Source organism: Gracilinanus agilis, chromosome 1 (assembly GCF_016433145.1).
Source record: "Gracilinanus agilis isolate LMUSP501 chromosome 1, AgileGrace, whole genome shotgun sequence".
NCBI classification, from domain to species: Eukaryota; Metazoa; Chordata; class Mammalia; order Didelphimorphia; family Didelphidae; genus Gracilinanus; species Gracilinanus agilis.
In genome coordinates, this window is record NC_058130.1 from 706,201,341 (window position 1) to 706,210,881 (window position 9,541).

Sequence of the window (9,541 nt, forward strand, 5' to 3'; positions counted from 1 at the left end):
TAGTTGGGGGGAAATTGTTGTTAATAAGAGGACTGGGAAGTATGGCCCCCAGTGCCCCACCCCAGGAGTCACCGTCGTGTTTATGGGGCTCCTAAAAGGTTCCCAGCGTCTGCCTTTAATGAGTTCCCCTGGCCTTAACAAGCCAACTCCTCAGGCACCATTATTAGTAGCAAAACCCCACACACAGCATCCTTAATTAGCAAACCTCACAACACTCCTTCAGGAAGGGGGTCCCTCATCAGGAAGAGATTCAAGAATTCCACTAAACAAATGCTTATGAAGCACCTACTGTGTGTAACAGGTACGCTCAGTGCTGGGAGGCAGGGATATAAGGATGGAAAAGCATAGCTGCTGCCTTGGAGGAACTTCCCCTCCATTGGCAGGGCACCATGACTGGGGACAAAGGAGAGATGCAGAAAAAGGGATGGGAAACTTGCGAGCAGAGAGAGAGCACTGTTAGACTGGGGAGAGGGAAGAAGGCTGGGCCTGAAGGAAAAGAAGGGTTTCAATGTCCAGCATGTGGTCAGAGTCTCTCTTGGACTTCACAGAGGAGGTGGGGTGAGAGAAGAATGAGACTGAGGAAGACTAGAAGTCCAGTTTGGCTCCATCAAGTGTGTGAAGAGATTAGGGAGGGCCTTCAATGGCAGACTACTGGCTTTGTGTTTTCTCTTCCAGCTAACTGGGGAGCCACCAAAGGTTTTTGAATAAGTGTCCCATAAGCTAGGAATATTATGGGGTGGCAATATGAAGTGTAGACTAAAAGGGTAGAAATAGAGGCACAGAGATGGCTTAGGAGACTGGCAAGAGTGAATTTGAAGGAAGACCTAATTTCAAACCCTCTTACTAGCCCTATGACTGCGCAAATCACTCAGTCTCTGCAGCCTCAGTTTACTCATCTGTATGAGACTGGGGGGAAACGTGCAATTGTCACAGAGGGTTATTTAATAACAAATGAGAATGTATGTAAAATGTTTTGCAAACCTTAGTGTCACATATGTCAGTAACTGTTGTTGTTACTAAGAATTGATTGGGGGTGGGGTGGGGCAGTTAGATGATTCAATGAGTTGAGGGCCAGACCCAGAGCAGGGAGGTCCTGGGTTCAAATTTGGTCTCAGACACTTCCCAGCTGTGTGACCCTGGGCAAGTCACTTGACCCCCATTGCCTAGCCCTTACCGCTCTTCTGCCTTGGAAGCAATACACAATAGTGATCCTAAGACAGAAGGTCAGGGTTTAAAAAAAAGCTGATGAGGGTATGAACTAGAGAGGTAGGAATCTGAATGTTGAGAAGGGATAGATTTAAAAGAACTGACAACTGACTGCATATGGAGGGTAAGGAAGCACAAAGGGTCATTAGGATCTTAGATTTAGAGCTAGGTGAAACTTGAGAGGTTATCTAATTCAATTCCCTCATTTTACAAATGAAGAAACAGAGACCGGGAGAGCTTAAGGGATTTGCCCAGGGTCACACAGGTAATAAGTGACAGAGCCAGAATTGGGAGCCGAAATCCAAATCTAGCACCCTTTATGCTGTATCACACTCCAGCCCCAAGCTATATGGCAACACCTTTTTTGGGGAAGTTGGACAGGCCTGGCCAGTGGCCAAGAACCCAAACTCAGCCCTCGACTTTCAAGGGCTAGACCATCTCCCTCTGAAGGTAGCCTCGGCTTCTTCTCATAAAGAATAATGGTGAAAATGAAGCCTAGAAAATAATCAGTGACTCACCAGGCTATCCAGTACACCAGGGTCATGGAAAAGGGTTTGGGTAACCATAACAGAAGTAGCTTCAGTGCCCACTGCACTAGAATTGGAGGTGAGGCAGCACCTCTGGCTCTCCTCCCCCTCCCCCTCCATACTCACCTAGGGCCCCACACCTCCTTCTCAACTGCTCTCTCCAACACTCTGCTTTGTCCTGCCCAGTATACCCCTCCCCCCAGGGCTCCTCTTCCTGCCACTCCTGGGGCCAATGGGGAGAGGAAAGAAAGGGAGGGAAGGGTGGGGAATCAGGGAGATGGGGGAGGGGTCTGGGAGGCCAAACCTGAAGGGCCGGTAGGTTGAGAAGTTTATTGAGCTCTGGGCGTTGGTGTGACTCACCCAAAACAGATTGCGGTGGGGAGAAGTGAGGAAGGGGAGGGATCTAGATATTACTGTTAGGGAACCCCCACCCATACCCCTTCTTTAGTACTGTTTGTCCCATCTGAGTCCTACCCAACTGCACCCCTTTTCCCCTTCTCTTCTAATTTTCTCCCTCCTTAGGACCAACCTCACCTGGGCTTTACACACCTATGTATTTTATAGGAATTTGATTAATAATTACTTTTTGCTTGAAGATGCCCCCTTTCCAAACCTACACAAGAAAGGAAGTCTTGAGTCTGTGTGAAATATCATATCAAATGAAGAGGTGGTGAGGAAATTGGGAAGAAAGGAAGAAGTGCTGATGCTGGTATAGGAGTCAGCAATTCTGGCCATCATTGGCTCTCCTGGGTTCTCTGACTAAGGAGTAAAGTTCACACTCATACATTTGGCAATCAAGGCCCTTCATAATTTGGATGGTTCCAGTTTTTATCAACTTGTCTGATCTTTCCATACTGAATGATTTCCCATTCCCAGATTCTCATATGTGGAAGAGACCCCATAAATCTAATCTAATCCAATTTATAGGAGAGTGGGAAACCCCTTAGTGATTTCCCTAGCAAGTAGTCATTCGGCATTTGTTTGTGGATGTGTGCCCTGTGGTGGCCTAGTCCTCTTTTGGACAGTTGTCCTTTGTCTGTAATCTCATCTGAATCTGCCTCCCCTCAGCATCCACCTTATTCTCCCTTATTCTGCCCACTCAGTTCTACCTCTTCTGCCCAGAAGGTCTTCTAATCCTGGATGACAGTTATTATGTCCCCAGTCAGCTGGGCCCCCCATAGTGCTCCAACACATCTTGTACTTTTAGAGCTTCAAACATTTGCTTACCCAGGCCCCCTCCACTGACCCCAAACTTGCCAACCATAACAGGCCTACTTCTAGTCTCTCTTCCAGTTCAGGGTTCCCTCAGTGATCAGTGGACACTTCAGTTCTCTTATCCCCATGGACTACCCCAGCCCACAAAGACCCCTACCCCACCTTCCTATTTGTTATAACCCTTTGAGCCTGTGGGGCTCAATGTGTATTCTCAGTAGCCCCAGTGTTCACATAATTCTGCTTATGTATTACCTGGTACAGTTAGTAATCTTTTCTTGTGTATCTTACTGGGAAGTATGGAGTAAAAAAAAGTACTGGATTTGGAGTCATGAAAGACCCGAGTTTGAATTTAGCCTTTGATATTTACTAGGGATATAACCTTGGGCAAGTCAGTCACTTAAATGCCTAACTAAACTTTTTCCTTACCTGTTAGTGTAAGGCTCAAATGAATGTAAAACATGTTTTAAGCCTTTTAAAGATTACACATACCAGCTATCATCTCCTCAAATAGCTCTGAATATAGGGATTATGTTCTCTGCACTATATTCCCACAGTCATGCTCTCACAGACTTCAGGCCTGCTGGATTTAGGGTGTGTTCCCCTGGTCCAGCCATAGGCTAGGGGGTGGAGATGTCTGTTGGTCAGGGAGTCAGGGAGGTTTCAGGTTCTGGGTTTCCTACTATCAGTAAGGGTCCTCTAAATTCCTAGGATTTTGGGGGGCAGAAAGGGATGTTTGAAATGATTTAGAGGAGGAAATGGAAGCCCAGAGAGCAAGACTTGTCCAGTGTCACATAGTAGGAAAGTTAGAATTTGAATTCAGGTCCTCAGACTCCATTTCAATGCCATGTTATCTTGCAAAATTAGGCTACCCTAAGTTAAATGCCCATTTTGAACAGCTACAACAAAGTAAGATTATTGGTTTTTCCCTACAAAGCCAAGTGGTCAGGGAGGGTTCAAGGTCTCCTTGCTCATTAAGGGTCTAGGACACCCTGGTTAAGCGAGGGTTTGGGGTTTGAGTTTCCCGGTCCATCCACAGGGGGCTGAAGTGATTCCATATAAGGCAGTACTGTGGGTGTCTGCCCAGCCCAGATACAGGACTCAACAAGTTGCTGTAAACACATTGTCAGATCCTGCCTCTGTGAAAGCTGCCTCTCTCACTCTGTCTCTCTATAGCTCTGCCTTGGTTTGGCTAACCAGGCTTGTGGCCCATAAAGTCCCTGCTGCCATGTGTCAGCCTGTTAGTCAGCCTCTGAGGCCTGGCTGAGAGGCGGCAGCTCGGAGTCCCTATAAACTCTCCAACCTCCCCTGGCCTAGCCCCAGCCTTCTTGGGCTGAGAGAGATACTCAGAAGCCTCTCAGGCTAGAAGTGCCGGCTGGAGGCCTGGGGAGGGTGCTTGGGAGACAGGCAGACAACAAGATACCGGCTGCCCGACAGGCAAGCAAGCACGGGACCACAGGAAGGGGTGAGCCTGAGGGCTGGCCTATGCTGGCACTTACCTCTGGGAATTTATGCCATCCCCAAATACTATCTTTGCTGACGGCTGGCCAGAGATGACATCTTGGTCAATATGACCAGGATCTTTGGGGTGTTGGGGAGTAAGAAGGGGCTGTGACCAGTAGGGCAAGGCAAGATAGTCATTTCAGGGGCAACAGTCTAGACCAGACACATCATGTCTGGGAAGCGAAGTCGGTCCCGTAGACCCCGAACTAAGAGACAGGGACGGGGTCGGAAGGGAGGTGGTGAGACAGGCTCTGTGGCTGAGACGAGGCCACTGGCCCCAGGGGGCCCCCAGAATGGGGCGGGTCAAGGAAGGCACGTGATAGAAGAGATGGGTGAGATGGACGAGTCAGTTCCTGTGGGGCACCCTGGGCCAGTGGTCAGGTCAGATTGCTCAGGGGCAGTAGAGGGGCTGGCAGAGCCTGTAACTACAAGCCCAGAGCTGGTGTTGGTCACAGCCATGGAGCTGGGGGGATATGGGGCCAGCTGCCCTGACCCGGCCCTGGCACAGGAAGTATTAAGACTCCAAGAGGTCCAGCTGTGCCTGGAGAGGGAGCAGCTCTTATTGGAGGACCGCCGGCGGCAGATCCAGCTGCAATTGCAGCTGGAGGAGCAACTATGGCGGGAAGAGCAGCTATGGCAAGAGGAACAGCGATGGCTGGAGCAGTTACAAGAGGAACATGCATGGGTACGGATGGAGGGGATTGAGCTAGCCCTGGAGCTGGAACAGCTAAGAACAGGTGGCTTTGAAGAGCAGGAGGAACAGGTGCATGGTCAGGTAAGTCACTGAGAGAAGAACCAGGTTCTATAGCCAAAGGACACCACTGGAGATGGTATATATATTCAGTCAGTCACTGACCTTTTGGAAGGATGGATGAACCATTGGTAGTCAGAACTCCACAGAGAGACTGGTCATTGACATCTCAATCAGCGGTCAGATTGGTCACTGACCCTGAGGGGACCAGACAGGGAAAACTGTATCCTCTTGGGGAGGGGACTGGTTGGTCACTGAGTCTTTGGGAAGGGACAGCTATTATGTATAGGGGAAATTGATTGGGAGAGGCAGTAGAAAAGAAATTTTGCTTTAATTTTGAGTGCTGGTCTATCTTAGAAGGAGTTGGGAGATAGATCATGTACTATTTAGGGAGGCAAGCAATTTAGGGGATGTGATAGAACACATTCTGGGCAATGGGCTGGCAGATATATGATGGAACATGTTCTGGGAAGGGGCTGCTAAGAAGACATGATGGAGCATGTTCAAGTCATGAGTGAGGAGAGCTGGCAAACATGGATCATGATCTGAACAAGGGGGTTAACAGTCATATGGTGGAGCATGTTGTAAACAGAGGTTTGAAGGATGTATGATGGAACATGAGATGAAATGTGTTCTAGGCAGGAATTTGGGAAGATGACAAACATATATGATTGGTTATATTCTAGGCAGCACTGAAGGACCAGTGATGGTATCTTTTTTGGGAAGAAATCAAGGGGGCTTACTAATACATGGTGGGAAATGTTCTAGGCCAGATGAAGAATGTGAAATGGCTACATTTAAGTGGGCACAAAGGAAACTAAAGGTCTATGACCTAGGTTTACAAGGCCCACTATAGGAGAAAGGAAGAGCTACTACTAAAGGGTCTCTGGTCAGCCTGAGGAAGGCAAGGTATAGGAGACAGAAAGTATTAGGGATTTAGATGTTCTTGCAGAATAGAGAGGATATATATATGCATCTATGTGTTCAGATGACTATGTGCATATGCCTGTTTGGGGGCAGTGCTCCAAGAGGAGGGCATATTCATGATGCATGTCTGCATGGAGAAACATCTATTTATTTGAAGTATAGGATTATGTTTATGTTTGTATATGGTGGGAGAGACTGGACCTGAGTGTGGTGAGTCAAGACTGATGAAGATAGAGAAAGCTCGTGTTTCTAATCATCCTTTTCTGCCCTACCCCCATCTCCCCTTAAGGGCTAGTTTCCTGGTTGATTTGTCCCTCTCCCTGGCATTTATTAGGTGCTTAGAGATCAGGGAAGCACGCTGTGGCTGTACTCATTACTCTCATTAAGGAGGCTGGCCCCAGCCTCAGACTCAGCTGGGGCTATTTTGGGGACTCAGGTGTGAGCTTTGGAGGTGGGGAGTGGTATTAAACAGTTGCTCTCCCTCAACTCTCCCAGGCAATGGTTTCTCCTGAGTCCTTTGATCCAGCATGAGGAATCCTGCAAGACCTAGAGGCCTGAGGCATAAGATTGGGGGGAATGGAATGGGAAGGGTCAAGGATTGTGAGCAGTGTGCATTTCTGAGCCTGAGGAGTCCAGTATATACTCACATAGATTGGACATGGATCAATACTAGTGACATGGATTGGTAAGTGCTGACAAATGGGATGACTGAAGCATCTCTATGGGAATAATCAAGGTTTGAAGATGTGAAAGAACAAACTTTTCAGAATTAGTTTAAAAATCTTACCAGCATCACTCTGGGGTCAGTCAGAGTCCCTCAGAAATGGGGAAAATGTCTCTGGGAGTACACTGAACTTAGCTAGAAACCCTTAGGGTTCTTTAGAGACTTCCCTGGGATCACTCTGAGTGCTACTGAAATTGCCTATTCAGAGAACCCAGGGATAATAAATTTAGCCTGAGTCTGCTTTGTCCTGCTATTGAGGGTTCCCTAGGCTGGAAATGAATTCCTCCTAATTTCTTCTCCTCTGAATCTTGTTTTTCTTTAAGGGTCAACTCAGGTGTCTTCTAGAAGCCTTCCTTCATCTTCCCAGTGGCTAACACCCTTTCTGTTCTTGTCCTGAGCATCTTTCTTTCTGTGTTGTATCTTTTTTACAGAATGTAAAATTTTAAGGACAGACTGTATTTTTGTTTCTGTATTCCCAAGCCAACATCAATGTCTTGCATAAATAAGTCACTCAATACATATTAGATGAATTGAACTGAGGCTCTTGTTTACTCTGCCTTGGCTAGACATTTGGAGTAGTATATTTATTTCTGGGTACTAGACTTTAGGAAGGGTACTGATAATTCAGAGATAGAACAGAGGAAGGCATATCCAGATGAATACTACTATTCATCCCATGAGTAACAGTTGAAGGAGTCCTACATCTATTCTGTGTGTATCTTGTATGTACCAATTAATTTACATAATGTTTCTCCCCCTTAGAATGTAAACTCTTTGAGGGCAAGACATGCCAATGTCTTTCTTTGTATCTCTATAGCTTAGTCTAGTGCCTGCACATAGTAAGTTGTTTTTTTTTAAACCCTTACCTTCTATCTTAGAATTGATACTAAATATTGGTTCCAAAGCAGACCAACTAGGACTAGCCAATTTAGGGTTGTGCCCAGGTCACAAAGCTAAGAAGTGCCTGAGGCCACATTTGAATCCAGGACCTATATAACTCCAGACTTGGTGCTCTTCCATGGTGCTGCTACCTAGCTGCCTCACATAGTAAGTTTTTATTAAGTGCTTGTTGATTGAGTGAACTTGGGAGTAATTCATTAGCCTAAGGAAGAGAAGACTTAGGAAGTTCCAAAAACCTTAGTGCAGTTTTAACTTCTGGGACACTCTGTAAAAAAGGCTGTGCTAAGTTATAGGAACATAACTTTAGAATTAGAAGCAACTTCTGAGATTATCTGGTCCTACCCTTTCATTTTTCAGAGAAGAAAACTGAGGCCCAGACTGAGAAACTGATTTAACCAAAATTCTCATTTCAAGTATATTGTTCTTTCTATCAGAATACCACCTCCCTCTGATCTCAATCTCTACCCTATTTTCATCCTGACCTCTCCTCTTTGACAGATTAAACCCAAACCATGGAGAGACCCATGTCAAATCTCACTTGATCAGGGCAGCTGGGTAGCTCAGTGGATTGAGTCAGGCCTAGAGACAGGAGGTCCTAGGTTCAAATCTGCCCTCAGACACTTCCCAGCTGTGTGACCCTGGGCAAGTCACTTGACTCCTATTGCCTAGCCCAGGGGTCGGCAACCTTTTTGGCCCTAAGAGCCATAAACGGGTGAGGAAGGAGGAGGATGGAGGCAGAAGGTGCTGGAATATGGGGTGGGGGGTGAAGGCCCCCCTGGGGCATATCCTGGGGCTCTGCCCAGACTGGCCTGTTGGGAGGTGGAGCCAGATATGGCTTGAGAGCCATACATCACCAACCCCTGGCCTAGCCCTTACCACTCTTCTGCCTTGGAACCAATACACAGTATTGATTCCAAGATGGAAGGTAAGGGTTTAAAAAAAAAATCTTACTTGATTTTATCACCTAGTCCCAGCAAAAATCTGTTCAATAGCCCAAGATTCAACCCCACATCCATCTCCCCAACACCACCTAGCAAAGTTATAAGAGTGACACTATTCTAAACTCTAAGGGTAACACGGGCTTCTCTTCTGACCACTTTTCCACTCCAAATGTAGGGATCTCTGAAGGAATCTCTGAAGACGAATGGAAGTGGCATAGAGTTTGAAGGGTCTCTCAGTAGATCAGAAGTGGATTAGGAAGGCAGTTGAAGGTTTACTCATTAGGTCTGAGGTGGATTTGGAGGAGGTATTGGAGGAAGTATGTGTTGAGTCTGAATGTTACTCAACAGGTCAGGAGAGGGTTGATAGGGGTCTAAAGACCATTAAGTGAGTCAGGTTTGGGTTTAGAGGGGGTTATGAAGGCCTTCGATAGTGGATTAGTTCAAAGGGCACAGTGAATTGGGTGTGGGGGTTGAGGGTCAGCCCTGGGATTGTGGACAGTAGGAGTGGGTAGGGGAGGCCCATGAACTCACCAGAAGGTGTCCTTGATTTAGACCCAGGGGTAGGCTTTGTCGCCTTCCGAGATTCTGCAGGAGATTTGCCCTGCTTTTTACCACTCATCCTCTTGTGACAGGGAGGGAGTTTACTGAGAGGGGGATCAGAAAGAAGAGACAGGCAGCCAAATGACTGAGGAGAGTGCTAAGGTTGGGGATTACTGAGAAAGATTTGAAAAGAAAGTTAGAGAAGAGAGATAATTCATAGGAAAGATGGGAGAAGAGAAAGGAGCATCAGAGGAAGGAAAAATGAGAATAATTAAGAAGAGACTAGAAATGGATAAGTGAAAGAGGATCA

General features: G+C 46.8%; 1 protein-coding gene across 1 annotated transcript in view; it reads right to left on the reverse strand.

Annotated features, from left to right (window-relative positions):
* Positions 1 to 1,853, reverse strand: part of IQANK1 (IQ motif and ankyrin repeat containing 1) — a 47,504-nt gene extending 45,651 nt beyond the window's left edge. Inside the window, exons 1-2 of the mRNA XM_044684761.1 lie at positions 1,725 to 1,853; positions 306 to 393 (exon numbers count right to left, since the gene is read on the reverse strand). Coding sequence (XP_044540696.1) covers positions 306 to 393; positions 1,725 to 1,853 — 217 coding nt within the window. The remainder of the gene's footprint in view (positions 1 to 305; positions 394 to 1,724) is intronic.
* Positions 1,854 to 9,541: the final 7,688 nt, after the last annotated feature.